At 41.1% G+C, this 19,369-nt stretch overlaps 1 protein-coding gene across 1 annotated transcript; it reads right to left on the bottom strand.

Annotated features, from left to right (window-relative positions):
• Positions 1-12,509: 12,509 nt before the first annotated feature.
• Positions 12,510-13,545, bottom strand: LOC5566211 (kxDL motif-containing protein CG10681). The gene is made up of 2 exons (XM_001650550.2): positions 13,265-13,545; positions 12,510-13,197 (listed from the first exon to the last, which is right to left on the bottom strand). Exons 1-2 carry the CDS (start codon positions 13,426-13,428, stop codon positions 12,621-12,623), a joined length of 741 nt encoding a protein of 246 aa, XP_001650600.1. The 5' UTR covers positions 13,429-13,545; the 3' UTR covers positions 12,510-12,620.
• Positions 13,546-19,369: the final 5,824 nt, after the last annotated feature.

Here is a 19,369-nt window from a genome sequence, read left to right as displayed (position 1 = left end):
AAAATGATACAACGGGTAATCGAGTCCGACCTGTACCAACATCAAATTGAACCTTCCAAACACTAGAATAAAAATCAAGTAGAGTCTAACGATGAAAAATGTGACGGTTAAATCCATGAAAACGTTATGAGCGTACTCAATTCATGGATGATCACTCGAAAAATCCTGTATTTTGTATAGCATATAATCTATTTTGGAAAACAAAACATATCGTCAAAGAGCTATCAATTTTATCAACAACTATTTGATTACAAAAAGAAAACAACAAATCAATATCCAAGTATATGTGTAGTATGCACCTGAAACGTAAAGCGCTCAAGTAAAATTTCTCTTTTTTACCAAAGTAATTTTGACAGCTGATCCAGTATCAGCGAAGTGTCACTTTTACTTGCGGAATAATTGAGCGGCACATTTTTCCGTAAGGAAAAGTGACAGCTCCATTTGATTTGTACAGCAGGCGTTACCGACGTTACGAAATCAGCTCTACTTCTCAGCAGCGTACAGCTCAAGTAATTTTGGTAGCGGAATCATTCCTTGACCGTTTCTTGTCCTATCCTTTTGCACAGTACTTATGATCAGCGTACCGGCCAATAGCTAGTGATCTAGCAAGATAATTGCATTGGTAAGACTGATATGAAAAGTAAATTATACGATACACTGAGAAAAATCTACACGTCAAGGTCGTGTGTTTTACTTATAGATTTGCGCAATGAGAAAAACCACATGATTTGAGTGTGGTAGCCATATGGATTTCATCATTGATTTCACGGTATAATAACATGTGTATCAATATTAGGTTGTCATGTGAAACAAACATGAATTTCCAAATATTAAATCATGAAAACCAACTGATTTGCTTATTGAATTCAAAATGTAGTAGCTTTAGATAGTCATGTGAGATAGAACATAAATGTCAAGGGACTGAAAGAAGAAATTTGGTAGAAAAACTTTTGCTCTCCAAAATATGGATCCGAGGCTCCTCTGCTTGTCGCAAGCTCTCTTGATTTTTTTTCAAACCCGTGAGCCAGCAACAAGCGGGGCGCCGCAAATCCATAATTTGGGAAGCCAGGGATAAGCATATTCCATTTTTTTCGAAACTGAAAGCCAGGAAAATCTGTTTGTGGAATCCGATTTTTCTACTAAACTATACATTATAATCAATGTTTTCTTATAGAAAGGTAGAACTCTCGTATATCGGTCAACTTCACTAATAAAAGAAAAATCGAATTCACAAATTTTCATCTAACAGTTTCAGCTTCAAAATTTGCTTCTTCTCTTTGGAAGCATGATGATGACTGTCGTTCGACACGAGGTCCAACCGCAATTCAGTTCACTATGCATCCCATGGGTTGATCACAAATAATTTAGAAGCTTTGAACATGGAAATCGATAGCATAGCTCATGGATTTCATCATAACAATCTCATTGCGCAAATCAATGAATCGACCAACTTGAACATGAAGATTATGACACAAGATAACCATAAGCAAAACACACTGAATCCGTGTTGGAGTGATGATCTATGCGTCCATAGGTTGACACATACGAATCTGAAGAGAAAGCTCCGGGAACTTATGTGGAAAAAATATGGAATCCCTGTTGTCAGTTGATGAATCAATCCATGAAGCAAAACACAGGAATTTAATGTGTAACACACACGAAGTTTGCAAGAAAATCATAGCAAATCCTTATGGACGTTCATGAATCGATCCATAATTTTAAACACACAGATCGAGCGTGTGGATTTTTATCAGTGTAGTTTAGGTTTGAAAATGGATGGTCAATCCTTTTTCAATAGAACTACCCGGGAAATACAGAAATCCCGGGAAATACGGGAATCCCGGGAAACAGGAAATCATTTCCCGGGAAACGGGAATCCCGGGAAATCTCATTTCCCGGGAAATGTTCCCGGGATTGAAAACTCTATAACTAACCATCTATCAACTTTGTTCTGAACTACTTACTACTCGACTGTCAAAACTCAGGGGGGGTATACGCAACAAGGTGCGCCAACCGTTCATGTTTTGTGAGTGTGTTAGTGTGGCTCACAATGCTGATTTGAGTGTTGAAAAGCATCAGGGTTCACTGCTTGGCTTGGCTCGCATTTTCGACCCTGTGCTATTTGGGTCGGCCCGCGTGTGGCTGATTGTGAGAGATGATTGTTAGGCGAGCTTTGTTCATAGTTGACAGTCGTATACCCACCCTGTCAAAACTCAAATGGGTAGACGGCGAAGGTCACTAAACCATTTGAGGGGAAAATAACTATCGAAACGTCAAATTTTAACTAAAAGTTAAAAGAATCAGTGAAACGGTTCACAGCCTCAGGATGTTACAGCTCATATAGGCCTTTTCATGTGACAGGTCCGTCTATGCATTTGTTTACATCGGTGGAGGACCGCTGCAAACACGAGGCTGTCATTTCCATAGAAGAACTGTCAAAGAGCTTCCCGATCAGCTGATTTGAAACGTCTTGTGAATAGGCCTATACAATTTGAATCATTTTTAGCGTTATGACATTTGTGATTGATTGTCGTACCGTAAAACGGGGTAACTTTGATGATGCGGATAACTTTGATAGTGCGGGACCCACCACATACCGGGTATCCCCGTTGATTTGACCACATGTAATCTGAACACTTTTTAATTTGTACCCCGCTAATTTGCACATCGTTCAGATTAAAAATGGTTCAAACGTCATTTAGCACATGGAACGGAGTAAAGTGAAATGGAACGCTGTGGAACGAAACTCAGAATCACAACAAAACAGACAAAGGGGTAGGGTGATCAAAGTAATTTGGACAGACCGTTACGCGTATATAATTTGGCCATTCACGGCAAAATCAAATGGAAGTGGCCAAATTATATACGCGTAACGCTCTGTCCAAATTACATAAAACACCCTAACCAGAAGAACGATTTTCTGTTGTTCGTAGGGTGACTTGATGTTCAAATTGAAACGAACCCCGATGGTTTGCATGAGGTACCGTTCAAATTAGTGGGGGTGTACGGTACTTAAAGGAATAGGATAATATCAGTTAAGCAAAACGAATGCAAAAGTAAAGAATATAAGTATGACACTTCATGTCACAGCTATTTTCATTGAAATCGAGTACATTTGAAACTTAGTACACGAAAATTGATGCAACTTTAGCAATTTCGAAACGATTACGAACAAGCTGTTCTACAATCACTATTTGATGTAGTTTTGAATAGTTAACTTTAATATGGTCTCAAATCTCTTAGCGAGAACTGGGACTATTTTTGTAATCTAAGTCAGAAATTTACATATAACGATATGCAATGCCCTATAAATGTTCGTAATTCATTCAATTTTGTTTGATATATGCTCCATTATCAAAGTTACCCCAAAACAGAAAACCGACTTTCGATTACCGGGTACCTTACACCCCCGCTAATTTGAACGGTACCTCATGCAAACCATCGGGGTTCGTTTTTAATTTGAACATCTAGTCACCCTACGAACAACAGAAAATCGTGCTTCTGGTTACCTCTTTGTCTGTTTTGTTTTGATTCTGAGTTTCGTTCCACAGCGTTCCATTTCACTTTACTCCGTTCCATGTGCTGAATGACGTTTGAACCATTTTTAATCTGAACGATGTGCAAATTAGCGGGGTACAAATTAAAAAGTGTTCAGATTACATGTGGTCAAACCAACCGGGGTACCCCGGGTCGAAAGTCGGTTTTCTGTTTGGGGTCGTCCATAAATGACGTAGCATTTTAGGGGGGAGGGGGGTCTTCAAGAATTTGTGACGATGTGTGACGAGGGGGAGGGAGGGGTCCCAACTAGTGAACGTAGCATTTTGAATCATGTCGGTAAAAAATGAAACGCTGAAAAAAATCATTTACAAACAGTAATTTATCACTTTTTTTGTTTGAGTTTTTAAGCGGGTTTTAATATGATGTCTCAGCTTCAAAAAAATCATATACTAACTGTTACCTCCATAAAATGATTTCAACAACGAATTTAATCTCGGATCAAAAGACACGTTTACTTTCCTTGACCATTTTTATTCTTCTCCTTTCTTTTTCTTCTTTCTTACATTCCCCGTTTCTACTCCCGTGTTGCCAGTATTACATTTGTCAATATAACATTTCCCCCTTTCCGTCGATTAATTGTTCCCTGTGACTGCTAAATACACTTTCAATCACTCATCCATCGCGTAGTCCTCAAAACGAAGCGGACGCTTTACTTCTCTTCTTGGCCTTGCAAACGCACCGGATTGTACACCAGGATTTGCAGATGCTGGAGTGCTGGACGAAATTTGAATGTTCGATGAGGGTGTAATCCATTCCTCACCAGAAGTTTCTTGCAGTTGAGAACTTTCTGAGCCATCGTAGTTAACAAGTTTCTTCAGGTGCGAAGAGTTCCTTCTGTACTGCTTCCCCTCACTAGTCTCCACGATTACACTGTTACCCACTTTCTCACGCACTGTGGCTGGTTCTGGGTCAAACAACGGCGATAATTTATTTTGGGGCACCAAATTGCGCATCAGTACACGATCGTTGGGTTGTAATTCAGCACTTGCAGTTCGGTGGTTGATGTCATACGAGGTCTTCGCAGAGTGCTTGTAAATCCAGTCTCTATCCCTGATTTCAGAATCGTTAGCAGTTTCATTCCAAGTGAGCTGAGGTATCCAATCGCGAAACTTCCTCCCAAACAGAACTTCAGCAGGGGAGCGTCCCGTAGCCGGATGTTGAACCAATGAGTACACGTAGTTTGCCTCTTCAAGGTCACTTTTCCAATCAGACTTATTTATCTCAGCAATCCTCAGAATCTTCAGAATCGACCTATTCTGACGCTCAACATCACCGTTGGCCTGTGGCCAATAAGGAGTGGTGTGTTTAAGTTGGATACCAAGACGCTTACAAAAGTCTTCCATTTTTACACTCGAAAAATTCTTCGCATTATCAGAAACAAGGATCGCAGGAATTCCCAGTCTGAAGAAAATCATTCGCAGCTTCGCAATGATGTCATCAGAAGTAGTAGTTTGCATTATCTCCGTTACGCGATAGCGACTGTACAAGTCGATCACTACCAGTATGGAATCATTAAGCCTAGTATCCACATCCTAAGTAGAGAGGTCAAGTACAATTTGTTGCTAATTACCAAAGTAATTTTGACAGCTGATCCAGAATGAGCGAAGTGTCACTTTTACTTGCGGAATAATTGAGCGGCACATTTTTCCGTACGGAATAGTGACAGCTCCATTTGATTTGTACGGCAGGCGTTACCAATGTTACGAAATCAGCTCTACTTGTCAACTGGATACAGCTCAAGTAATTTGGACAGCTGAAGTATTTCTTGGCCATTACTTGTCCTATCATTTTGCACAGTACTTACGAAGTGGATACCAACCATTAGACGGCAGAGGTCCCAACATATCCATTGCCAAAGTATGCCATGGTTGGCTTGGCAACTCCCTTATTGACATCGGTTCTTTTCGCGTAGAGCCGCACACTAGCTGACAGTCCAAGCAAGATTTCACCATTCGTTCTGCATCGTTATCAATTTGTGGCCACCAGACTTTGCCACGGAGCCGCTGTTTTGTTCGTTCTATCCCTGGATGTCCGATGTGGGAGAGCTTCATTACACGGTCTCGAAGAGCAGCAGGAATCACGATTCGAGTACCTCGCATCACGATGTCATTAATACAGCTTAGCTCTTCTCTAAACGGCTCATATCTTTTCAGCGGTGCTCCCCATTGACCGGTATTCAGCGCTTCTTTGACTGATGAAAGCTCTACATCCTTGACTGTATTAGTGAGTATATCATCTATAGTTAAGGCAGTCGGTTTTGCCGTGTCCAAGATCGCCAGCAACATGGATTCTCCAATTTGATCGTATGTTGAACATTTGTGGAACTCTGGCAACCTAGACAGAGGATCAGCAATGTTTGCTTTTCCGGATACATGTACGATCGTATAGCGGTAGGACTGCAACCGCAAAGCCCACCGTTCGATGCGGTGACATGGCTTGCTCCTGCTTCCAAATATTACCTTCAGCGGTTCGTGGTCGGTAACCAATTTGAACTCCAATCCTCGCAAGTATGGTTCAAGCCTTTCCGTCGCCCAAACTAACGCCAGTGCCTCCCGTTCATTCTGAGCATAAGCCCTCTCGGCCGTAGAAAGACCTTTGCTGATATAGCAAATCACTCGCTTTTTCCCATCTCTTACCTGGAGCAGAACCGCCCCCAAGCCAACTGGACTGGCGTCGGCTATCAGAATGGTTTCATCGTGTGGGGAGTAGTAACCTAAGTTCCTAGGGTTCGAAACTTCGCGCTTAATGAGTTCAAATGCTTCAGCATGTCTCGATTCCCATTTAAACTTTAAATCCTTTTTCAAGAGTTCTCTAAGGGGAGCTGTCATGGTTGAGAGATTTGGTATAAACTTACCCAGGTAGTTGATTAAACCTAAGAAACTTCTCAGCTCCTCAACCGTTGCAGGATTTCTGAGTCGACGAATCGCATCGACTTTTTCATCGGAGGGGTTAATACCTTGATTAGTCAGCCGGTGGCCCATGAAAGTCACTTCATCCTTCCGAAATTCGCATTTGGCTCTATTCACAGTGATTCCACATTCCTTTAGCCTATCCAAGACAGCCGCCAGCGCTGCGTCGTGTTCCTCCATGTCTGGCCCAAACACCAGGATGTCGTCGATGAACGGTTTCACATTTTTGATTCCAGCCAACACTCTCTCGATGACACTCTGGAACACTTCCGAGGCACAATTCATCCCGAAAGTCAGACGTTTGTAGCGATAGTAGCCGTCATGAGCTGCGAAAGTCGTTATTGGTCGAGATTCATCCGCCAATTCAACTTGATGGAATGCCTTGTTCAGATCGATTTTAGAAAATACTTTACAGTTGTGTAGATGTGGAATAATGTCGTCGAAAGTAGGCAGGGGATGATGTTGTGGTACTATCGCTTTATTGGCATCTCGCATGTCGACGCATAGACGAACTTCATTTCCAGCCTTCGGTCGCACAACCAACCTGGATATCCACGGCGAATCACGTGGTGCTCGTTCAATGATATCCTCTTTAAGTAGCTTTCTCAATTCGTCCTCGACCTTCGGTTGAAGAGGTATTGGAATCCGACATTGAGAATGTTGGACGGGCTTCACATCTGGATTGATTTGAATGGATACAGTGACTCCTCTAACCTTTCCAATTTTCTCATCACACGTAATGGTGCAGATCGACGTATCTATTTTTAGAATGCCGAGGTCCTTCGCTGCTTTCCGTCCCAGAAGATTCATTCCACTCTCCTTAACAACGAAAACTTTGTCGCGTACGCAGGATTTCTTGGTTTCGATTTTAGCCACGAACATTCCTTGGACCGACAGTCGATGATTTCCATACGCCAGCAAGGTTTTCGTGACGTTGTTAGTTTGATGCTCGATTTCAACTTTCTGTTGTTTCAGGAACGACCATGTTTCTTGGCTGATCACATTGACCCCGGCGCCGGAATCAATCATCCAGTCGAGCTTCACTCCTCCTACCTTACATGTAACGCGGTCGTCGTCAGCTGGGTTGATGGCAAATACATAGTTGACGCTTTCTTCATCGCTGCACGATTCTTCGGAACCTTCTTCGCTGTCGTTGTCGTCTTCGTCGGCTACCTGGTTCACTTTGCTTCGGTGGCGAGTTTTACCTTTTCGAGCGGCTTTCTTCTCCTTCAGTTTGGTTTTGCAGCATCTCTTAAAGTGGCCAACAAGATTGCACTTTTCGCACCTTCTTTCACGAGCGGGGCACTCGTCATCGTTGGCATAATGACCACTGTATCCACATCGAAAACATTCTCCTTTTGAACTGGCAATCCGGTTAATCTCTTCACACTTCACCAGGTTCTTCCGATGTTTGGCAATCGTCTCTAGAGACCTTCCAAGTTCCACAGTCTGGGCAAGGGTCATATTCGGCTTCGTTAATATTTTGGCCCTAAGTTCGTCGGAATTCCCTTTTTCAAAAAGCTGTTCCTTGATGTTTTCGTCCAACCAATCGGCATAATCACAAAGATTTCCCTGCTCGCGAAGTCGAAGCACAAATTTCTCAATGGATTCGTCTGGAGCTTGCTCGAGATTCCGAAAAATATGGCGCTCTCGGGGCAAGCATTTGAGCGGGAGGAAATAATCGTCCAGCAGCTTTAGGGACTCTGCATACACATCGGATCCTTCTGGGATGTTTACTTCAGCATCTCCTCTAAGGTTGAAAAATATGTCTTGGACATCGCTTCCAGCGTAGTACAGCAAATACGAACGCTTCCTTTCCGGCCGTGTCACGTTGTTTACGTCCAAAAATATTTCGAAGCACCGCTTCCACTTTTTCCAGCGATTCGAAACTGTTGACGTATCGCTGGGGTCAAATTTTGGCAAGTTGGAGCTTGCCGGGTTTTCCATTTTCTTCCGACGGATTAAACCGTTTCGCGCACTGTTCCCTTTGAGGGTGTTTGTTTACATAACCGCAAAAGTCCGAATTATCTTTTGATTTCACCGAATCGAATCTATTTTCGTATCCAAACATACACCGAATTTAATCATTTAACGTATCAAAACAGAACCACTAGTAACTGGCCATCCTCGTTCGCCAAATGTTACCTCCATAAAATGATTTCAACAACGAATTTAATCTCGGATCAAAAGACACGTTTACTTTCCTTGACCATTTTTATTCTTCTCCTTTCTTTTTCTTCTTTCTTACATTCCCCGTTTCTACTCCCGTGTTGCCAGTATTACATTTGTCAATATAACACTAACATTAATTTTTTTTTTATAAAATTTTAAATTTCCATAATATATGCAATCAAATAAATTTTAGACAGCTTTGAAAACAAATGTGAATATGATATTATATTCGTGTCTAAATTTATCAATGAATCATTGAAGGTAGTTTTTGCCAGTGCTCACCGCATCAAAACAAAGGCGCCACTGTATATGGGATTTAACATTGTGACACCATTGCTGTTCTGTCAAACACACAAGGCTACGGTGGCGCTATCTATGCTTTCCATAGCGGCCGTTTTGGTTATTTTAATGATCCATTGATGAACAAACAATTTAAAGTTAACTATAAAACAATGCTTTATCGACATGAAAAACATTGTTTTTCATTTGTTATCAAGGCATAGAATAAACCGTTTAAGTGTTATACTTATTTTGTGTTGAAGCTTCATTTCTTCAAAAAAATAAAATATGCTTATTGAGGTAAATATCCATATTATCACAGTAAAACAAGATATGTATTCAGTGAGATAATGTATTCAATGTCGTAGAAGATCTCCGCCCAAGCAACTCATCGATTTGTGTTGTTATCATCGTTCTTGGTGGAATATCCTCGAGAATAATGAGTGTTATTAGTGTTATCGAAATTTTACTGGTAATTATCTAAACCACTCAATTTTCACATTGTTTTTAGCTGTAAACTTGTTTTATGTTTTCAAAAGTACTACAAATTAAATTGAACCTATATGAAACTGGAAAGCAAAATTATGTTACTCAAACAGGAAATAAGTCTGTTTAAAACTGTTTTCCAAATGACTTTTGGCTGTGGAGTGCCTGGTGTAGTAGTTAGAACTGATGCCTCTTGCGCCGAGAGCCTGAGATCGAATCCCATTCCCGAGAAAGTCACTCATGACGAAAAGTTTATCTTAAATCTCGTAATAAAGATAGAAAAAAAATGACTTCGTAGCGCCCCGGTATATCTTTTTTTTTTTTTTTTTTTTTTTTGTATGGTATTCAGTTGGAGCTGCCTGACAGCTTAACTTGTCAAGGCTGAACCCTCGGTCTGGCTTTTGCCAAGTTTCCCCTCTACCAGGACCAATACTCAGACGGACTAGGCAATGGCGCCCACATGAACACTGTTTTTTTATTAGTATTGTGACGTGGTAGTTTTTGAAAAGTACCCATATTCCCTTGCTTCTGAGAAAAGGAAGCATTATGAAAATCAGCAGCTCCATTAGAATTTGTTTGAAATAGTAGTGTAGAATTTGTTTGAAATAGTAGTGCATTACTAATACTGTCTAGTCGAAATGGTTTTGAATAATTTGTCATTCAAGTGCTATTCTGATTACTATTGTCTTTTACGTAAGATTAGAGTCTTAAATGTCAAGTGTCGTCAAGTCTTAACAAAATTAGGCTGTTTAGTAGTAGTTCTAGTTAATTTCATTTTTTGTTGTTAAAATTATTTATTGGTCATTACGTTCATATATCCTTAAAGAAAAAAGTCGCTTTCCTTGTCTGTTCAACAATTTTTCGAAACTAGCAAGTGTACCCTATGATCGATCTCAGCGTCTTACTTTCCATAGTCATTTTTATAGTGAATATTGAAGAGTAAAGTTACCTTAGGCTTCTATTACAGTCTCCTACAAGATTCACTTTTCGGTGGCAAATGCAATGCTTCACAACGCCTACTTTCTACTTGTAAATTTTGCGAAAATGAAGCTGGAATTAGATTATTTATACCGCTGTTACAAAAGAGGTATTTCTTATTATGGCAATGTAAAAACCATATTAAAATAAGATTGTCGCCACTTATTTCTACTCAGTGAATCTAATAGTCATTTTCCTAAGAGTTCCTAAGTATTCCCTACGTCGTATATGATAACGATGTATCTAGCTAGCTAATAGTAAGAGTGGCTACGGATCATTCTGGTTAGCAAAAGGCAAACTGAACGTCACCAATAGTATTAATGTCCACTTCGAATAGATTAATTATTTGAAATGGGCATCAATTCTATCAATGACGCAGAATGTCCGTTGGATCACATCCGAGATATTATTGCGTCTATGCCATATGAATTATGACGCGGCTTTAAGCAAAAAATGCCAAAATGTGATACCACCACTACAGGTTACGCCTTTGGTTTCCATCATATGGGCTAATGGATTATGCCCTCCCATCGCGGCAAGGTCGCATAACCAAGGGGAGGGGACTTCGTAGCGCCCCGGTATATCAAACTATTATTCGTCAGATTATCCTGACGTTTCACGAGTAATAATTAAATTTCTGAATTTCATTTCGTTTTAGCCCAATTGTTGAGGAATTCAAATAAAAAATATTAAGGAGGGGGGGTGCTTGATATGCTACGTATTTTCCAAGGGGGGGGGGGGGGGGGGGGGGTATCAACATTTGTGATGAAATGCTACGAGGGGGGAGGGGGTGTAAAAAATCAGTGAAAAAATGGTACGTCATTTATGGACGGCCCCTTTTGGGGTACCTTGAAAATGCAGTAAAAAGTATTTATCGAGCAACGGACTCATGTTCCATAACCGGTCGTTTGAGAACGTCGCGACCCATTGGAAGCCCACACAATAGAAACCTCAGCCAGCACCGTTGCTGGCTAGTGTTGTGTGCTATTTCATTTACCTAAAAAATAATGCGCTCTCGGGCTAGGCATTGGATATAAATAGAAAGCGTTGTGTTTGGATGGGCATCTAATTCTTCCGAAAGAGGTGCACTTTCCGAAAAAGGACCACGTGATTATTGAGCTGAAATCGAATTCAGGTTAACTTCTGCGTTTATGGGTTCTCTCATGGCGTAGGGGTAACGCGCCCTAACTAGAGATCAGGGAGTCGTGAGTTCGATTCTCACAGAGAAGACGTGTAACTTTTTCACAAAACTTCACATCAATTTGTCCATTTAATCCAATTGCAAAGTATACATATGTAATGTTTAGCTTTACGGTAGTTGTTAAACTTCCACTCGGCTGGTTAGCCGTAAACCACGATTCATAATTAAAAACAAGTAAAAATAATTCTAGTTTCAGAAATGATATCAAATTTTATTTACCGAAATTGACGGCTCAATAGATACGCAGCTAATGAATAATCACAATTTACAGATAAATTTTCTATCGTTGGGTAATAAATACACTTTGTACAACTGTAATTGCAAACTTGAATAGCAATCACTGATTTGTTTGTAAAGTTAACTAAAAAAAATGAAGTCAAACCTAATCATGATAATACCAGCGCTGGCAACACACACTACCCACCTAGAGTATGCAATCACTTCACCGAGTATTGTAACCTTTGAAACTCACCCGAAGAGTGCTTACCGGAGATTATAAACTTTTAGAAGTGTAATTTGAAGTAGATATTGCAATACACTATGAAGCAATTACATATGTTTGGCGCGGGTAGTGTATATGCTTCTCTCGTTTGGATTGTCTGAAACTTTGCAAAGTAAACCATTGCAGTAGGACGAGTTCTGTGGGACTTTCTGGCATTAAGTCCTTCAAGACAGAGCCTGTTTTTCAGATTAGTTTTTTAATGTGCACTTCCCATATATTAACTGAAAACTTTCTTTATCAAATGACCATTTTTGCATTCGGACCCTGGGAGTTCGAGACAATTTCCATTACGAAAATACACTCGACCGGTGGTATTCGAACCTACGACCCTAAGCATGATCTTACTTGATAGCTGCGCGTTCACCGCTACGGCTATGTGGGCCAAATGTGAGCCTAATAGTTCAAAAAAATCTCCCGAAGTGAATCAAACGTGAATACGGATAAACCGTTCAAAAGAAGTACACTAACTGTTATTAGGGCGTGGCGTCTGTTCGTCTGTGCCACTACATTATAATGACGAGCAATTTCGAATCATCTAACCGGTATCCGACGTGCACTCGGACGAATCGTTCGAATTATCCGTTGAGCTGCTGTGCGTCGAGAGCAACGAGTTCCGCTTCGGATCGATTGGGCTGGTCTTGCCTGACTTGCGATTCTCCGGGCTCTGTTCCATCTTCATGTAGCTGACGGTGGTAGTTTCTTCACCCAACTGTGCAGTCGTTCCACTGGGTTTCTTTTTCTCCTTCTGCGATGTCTGTTTCTGCAGCTGCTTGACGCTTTCGACCGAGGCTTGCTGCTTCACTGGAGTGGCCGTCCGCGATGGGTTTCCCTCGTCTAGAGTTTCCGCCCTGCTGGCCGTATCAATTTCATCCTCCTCATCGAAGCTTATCGGTTTATTCTTCGCTTCCGCTTCGGCAAACGGCCCTGGGTACTGATTGCTGAGCTTCGATTTAATGTTCCGGATTTTCTTGAATATATAATCCAAATCCTTTTTCATCTCGTTGAGCAGTTTGGTGTGCTTCTTGAAGTCATCGCTCGCAATCTTCAAGCGGCTTTGACTCAGGGCATTGCAATTGAGCAACATTTCGTTAGTTTTTTCGAATCTCTGCAACCTGGATTTAGAATAATAATGGAATTAATTTTCGAAATAATCAATAACCCACGATGTTACACACTTACATTTGCTTCTGTGCCCGGATCATCACTTCGACGTCGGTTTGATTGACCAATCCGGCCAATCCTTGCACGAATACTTCCGGTGCGGTGTAGTTTTGGAAACACTCGATACTGAACTCACTCTCCGGTCTACCAGAATGCATACTGCTGCTCATTTCGGAATTCATAACTGCTAGTTTCTGCTAAAATTCTGATGATTTCTGTCTGAAAACTTTTTCTGCGAAGGATTCGATCGATCGATCAGCTGTACTGGTAGAAGAAAGTGACCGAAAGTAAACAAAACAAAACTGACAGCTGGAAAGTTTGCAATCCGTATGTTCAAAAAGGGCGCATGCATTAAAATGTTTTACCACAGTATTGAGCATTTTGCACCTTATTAGACTACTGTGCAGAAAATTTTTGCACTGTGAACATTTGCACACCTCACACATTAGTTTTGCAGCATGCTTGGATACTAACTTTTTCGTCTTTGTTTTGATTTTGTGTGCCAAAAATTAACTCATCCACCGGTGAATTAAATTCATTCAGTCCAGGAATGGCAATGTTCGGAGCCAGAAACGCCACCGATATAATGCTACTGTGCCCAGTGCAGAACGACGAGTTAAGATCGCTTCTCAACGTGGAGTACTTGGGTGAACCGTTAGAGAACGACGTAGATCAAGTTGCTGAAAGATCTCTGGTAGGAGAAATGTTGAACCGCTGAACGATTACGCCCTGAATCTGCGGGAAACAGATCTGATTCTGGAGATGATTTGGATGACTCAATTATTTTGGAATCAACAAACAATATCTTCTCGAAGGAAAAACTTCCGAATGAATTTTACAGCTGCTGGCTATTGGCCGATCGAGCTTTCAAAGACCATGCAAAAGGAGCAATGTAAAATAAGTCTGCTAGTGGTGTGTAGCTGGCAATACGATGAAGACTTTTTTACATCAATGCTATAATTGCTTTCTAATAAACATAATAGACCATTTCCGTCAGACCTTACCCCCAATTTTTATATTTTTCTTCGAAAGGCAATTATTTTTAATGATTATTGACGCTTTCAGATATTTTTTACATGCACTCCTGATTTTCTTACAAATTTTTGAAAATTTGGGAATTTGAGGTGAATTTCGTCATGCGGCACAGTTGTTTCAACCCTGTGGGTATAGAAAGTGGAGACTTTTCCAAAATTTATACAACATCCCTGCATTGGATGTTTGTAGACCCAACAAAATGTCAAATCCAGCAGAAAACAAAATATAGGCCTATTCACATGACGTCTCAAATCAGCTGATCGGGAAGCACTTTGACAGTTCTTCTATGAAAATGACAGGCCCGTGTTAGCACCGGTCCTCCACCGATGTAAACAAATGCATAGACGGATCTGTCACATGAAAAGGCCTATTGACTCGCTCCACTAAAAATGGCCATCATTGTAGCTGGAAAAAAAAAATTAGTGGTCTTCTTCAACAATGAAACGACCATAACAAATAACCCATTCATCTCATTATCTGAACCTGCTGGGGTGCGCCGGATGATCCGCTATAGGTTTCGAAAAGGATCCTGCTCTCTTGTGGTTTTGTAGTCGGCGGCAGACTGGCAACGAAAATTTCACTGTGCGAAAGCGTCATTGTTATTCCCGGATATCCATGGAAGCCGGGCGGAAGCTCTTGCAACCTTGAAAGCGGTAATGTTCCGGATTTCCATTTGAGATCAAATAGCTTCAATATGCTGCCATGCAGTGAAATCAGTCGCCAATTTTCCACTGGCCGCAAAACCAGGAGAGAGTAGAACTCTTTTCGGAAATTATTCAGCTGGAGCACCACAGCAACTTCATGCGAAGGACATGAAGAATTTCGTCGTGACGGCTCTCTTCGTGTCCTGATGATTCCAGTTTCCACTTGGTTGGGGTATTGGGAATAAAACGGGGAAATATGTCTGCGCACGACATAAATAAAGGTTCCGGTGTTGAACCTGTTAATATAGATATTTGAACGGCCAGTACCAGCACCAAGGTCGTTTCCGGGACGGATGAGGGGATTGCAGTCACCGCCATTACCAAAAAATGAAAAAGTAGTGCATTCAAATCAGAAGATCAACAAAGTTGAGACCAATGTTCTGAATTTACTTAGGTGGCGCAAATCATAGACTCGTGCCACTATTTCTTTCTTTTATTTTCCGGCTGACGTCACTATTTGCTCTGCATAAGAATAGCGAAAGAATAAAAGAGAGAACTAGTGTCACGCATCAATGATCTGCACCACCTAAGTAAATCTAGAAGCTTGAGTGGAGAGCGTAGAGGAACAGCGGGAACAGCTGATCAAAATTCACCACAACGTGGAGATAAAATCATAGGGGAAAAAGGGGTCTGATAAAAATCGGAGAGAAATAAATTGTAGGGGACCGTCGGGAGAACTGTCGTGCCACCAGTTTTTCATTGTTTTTCAATAGTTAGGAGCTTCAAAATGAGTTCTGTTTGATCTTTCGACCTTGATGCTTGCTTTTGCCGGAGCGAGCGACGAGGGCAGGATCAAACATGTCGCGCGTCGGTCTAGTAAGTGAAAAAGTGGCGTGATCGGGGAGTTCGGTTGGAGTAAGTGAAAAAGTGCCGCGATCGGTTAGTTCTGTTTGATCTTTCGACCTTGACGCTTGCTTTTGCCGGAGCGAGCGACGAGGGCAGGATCAAACATGTCGCGCGTCGGTCTCGTAAGTGAAAAAGTGGCGTGATCGGGGAGTTCGGTTGGAGTAAGTTAAAAAGTGCCGCGATCGGTTCGTTCTTTTTGATCTTTCGACGACCTTGACGCTTGCTCCTGGGCAGTGCGTCAAGAAAGCCCGAGCTGTCGTCCGTGTTTTTTTTTTTCGAGTCGCGCGCCCTTTTTTTTTTTTTTTTTTTTTTTTTTTTTTTTTTTTCTGGGTGCTAGCCGAGCAAACGAGTGAAGCTGAAAATGGATTGTGGCCGCTCAGTCAAGGATAACGGATCAATTGGTGAGCTCGTTTCATGCTACTATTTCTAATCTATAAAATATGTATGACTGCACATTTAATCGTTACAATGGTGGGATGTAAATATGATGTTTCAACAAACTATGGATGGTTCGTCACTGTGAGTGTCGACACAAACTCTGATTCATGATTTATTTATGTTTAACATTTTTTTTTTTTTCAGAACACCCCTTATATACCTTTATTTTTGTAATTAAAAAAACTTTGAATGGTTCGACACTACAAGTGTAGACTTGCGAAAGGTCCACTTTATTCAACAAACTTTGGATGGTTCGCCACTGTAAGTGTCGGCATAAGAATAAGAGTGTTCTATGATGTCCCAACCAATTGAGTCTTTTGTTTCTTTTCAAATGAGTAAAATATAATAACACATGCTTTCGTACTGACAGCTGTAGGAATGTTACATTTAGGTATTTGTTCAACAAACTTTGAATGGTTCGTCACCTCAAGTGTCGGCATAATTTTCCTCTACATAGAAATTATATGAACAATTATATTTACGTATAAGCATGTATATATCTCACAAATCATTGTTTATCATGGTCTAATCGCTTATCAAAGTGAATCCTTTGACCCAACGATCCTCCCCATTAACAAACATCCCTCCCAGTAACCTTTGTGGAGATGCAGAGGCAAACACGGTCTCCAAATAGCAAAGGTTACACACTAACATTCCTTCCCTCAATCCCACCTGACTGCAAGGACGTGGCCGGCGCCGTTATTGACCTTGTATAAATAGAGGCACTGAATTATGCACACTGAAGAAGATTATGGCCTATCCCAGCTGAACTTCTAGTTGATTCTTTGTGCATTTTCACTGACTTCGGTCAATCACGGAATAGCAACCATTGATATGTGTAGTCAGTCTAAGCTAAGCTAAGCTAAGCTAAGTTTTTCAATAGTTAGGAGCTTCAAAACATATGGGTTCCTTAGAGAAGTTTGTCTAGTAAATTGAAAGAAAGCTCATGAGCAAATAAATTTTTTTGACGGAAATGGTCTATTATTGAGAAACTTTCATGCAATTTATTTGACTGCTTTGAATTATTCTTCTTCTTCTTCTTCTTTGCTCTGGTTGAGCCGTTGGAACAGCTCGTTTGAGGGTCAGTCATAGTTGACTATATGCCCTGTGTCATCTGCATCCGTCCGTGACTGGCGTTCGTTACAGGTCCAATTTACAGTGTTTTACAAAGTTGCAAATTTCTTTGTAGAGAGATATACTCTTGGATTGTAGTACTTCTACTAGTGTCCTGTAGGATAGGTCGAATTCGTAGTGCATCCTGATGTGGCCGTATTTCGGGCAGTCCATAATGACATGGTCTGCTGTTTCAGCCTCCTGACATAAATCGCATGTTTCGTCGTCCAAAATTTTCATTCGCGCCAACCAGTAGCGTGAATAGTTGTGTCCGGTCATTAAACGGTTTATCAGCCGAACTTCTTTGCCGGTTAGGTTCTTCCCGTGAAACCAGGGTTTTTCCTGGAATGCATCCTGTATTTCGTGGAATCGTTTGCCTTTTTCTTCAGAATAATGTTCGTACCATATCCTTGTGTTACATGCCATTTGGTTTTTCAGGTGGTTGAATACATCCTTTGTAAACAGCTCGTGTTCTAATACAGCTGATGTTGGTCTTAACCCCGCACGAGCGAGTTCGTCCGCCAAGTCATTGCCACGCGTTTCGACGTGGCTCGGGATCCACTGGATTGCGGTTCCCCAGCGATGAGCTAACTCCAAGATGTCCGCGATAACAGTTTCTGCTTTTCTACTATCCAGCGCATTTTCGAGCATTAGGCAAGCTGTCATTGAATCAGTATAGATGACTTGACTCCTAAGTTGCCCTTCTTCAATGAGGAGAAGTGCTGTCTTCAGAGCCTGAAGTTCTGCTGCGGTGATGCTAATCTCTTGTTCGAGGCGAAATGATCGCCTCATTCGTGTTGCTTCGATAAAGATTCCTATTCCACATATCGTCGACTCTTTGGATGCGTCGGTGAAGACACGTCCCCGATCCTTGTATTTGCCATACATTACGCCAAGTGAGGCTTGCTTCAACTTGGCTTTAGGGAGATTTTATTTTGATCCAGCAATTCCTTCAAGTGATGAGCAAATTTCAACGTTGATCTCAGCAGGTATTGTTACAATTGGCATGATCTTGTTGAAGAGAGATCTGTTTTGGTAGTATACTTTTTCCATATAGGAAAACTTATCCTCGTCTTCCGCTTCAAGTTCCGTCACTCTAATCAGCTGCTCCGAGACAATATTGCTTTTTTCAAAGCACCGTGCGATGTTCCTACCTGTTGCATACTCCATTCTCATTTCCAGCGGTTCTTGAGCCGAAATCGCCGCTAGAGCATTTAGCGGTGTACTTTTGGTACAGCCGGTCGCTTTCCTCAAACATTGGTTGTTTACGGTTTTCAAAATCTCTCTGTTTGTTTTCTTTGCGTTCCAAGTCACGGTACAACCATATTCCATTACGCTCCTTATCAACGCTTTGTAAATGTTCAGCAACACTTGTGGGTGGCTTCCGCATTTGATCCCGGATATCACCTTAATCATGTTTAGGCGATCGTTGATTTTTACTCGGGTTTCCCGTAGGTGCGCCCCAAAACTCAAGTAACGGTCCATCGTCACGCCCAGGTAACGGGTGTTTCTTACCGTTTCCAGAGGGGCATCATTTATTTTGACATTCATAGTCCTGTCACTGATAGTGAAAAGGATCACCTTTGTTCAGTGATGCCACATACACAGATTTATCTCTAATTACACAGATTTTTTCTTGTTCTTGCCTACAGATATCTGTGATCACAGATCACAGAATTTTGAGTTCAAAAAGATTTTTAAGATTTTACTATAACTCGTGTTATATTTTAGGACATGGATGTGGAAAGAAATGCCATTACTCTGTTTAATTTTCTAAAATTCGTAAGTATTTCAAATACTTCGAAACAATTGTGCATCTGTTTCTCACTTTTAGTAGAGTAAGTTCAAATTTAAAATTGTTGACATGCCAAGAACACCCAACATACGTTAGCAAATGTTCTTTTTGATCCAAAAAGTTGAAATTTTAAATTTTTGTGCAACACAGATTTTTACCAAGATTTTTGTAGGTCGGCTACAGATAAAAAAG

Source organism: Aedes aegypti, chromosome 2 (assembly GCF_002204515.2).
Source record: "Aedes aegypti strain LVP_AGWG chromosome 2, AaegL5.0 Primary Assembly, whole genome shotgun sequence".
Classification (NCBI taxonomy): Eukaryota; Metazoa; Arthropoda; class Insecta; order Diptera; family Culicidae; genus Aedes; species Aedes aegypti.
Note: the sequence above shows the minus strand (reverse complement) of the source record. Positions and strands in the feature narration are given on the sequence as shown.

Coding starts and splice junctions, on each gene's coding strand:
- LOC5566211 (XM_001650550.2), bottom strand. CDS start 13,428: ATGAATTCCGAAATGAGCAGCAGTATGCATTCTGGTAGACCGGAGAGT. Junction 13,198..13,264: donor ATCCGGGCACAGAAGCAAAT/GTAAGTGTGTAA, acceptor TTCTAAATCCAG/GTTGCAGAGATTCGAAAAAA.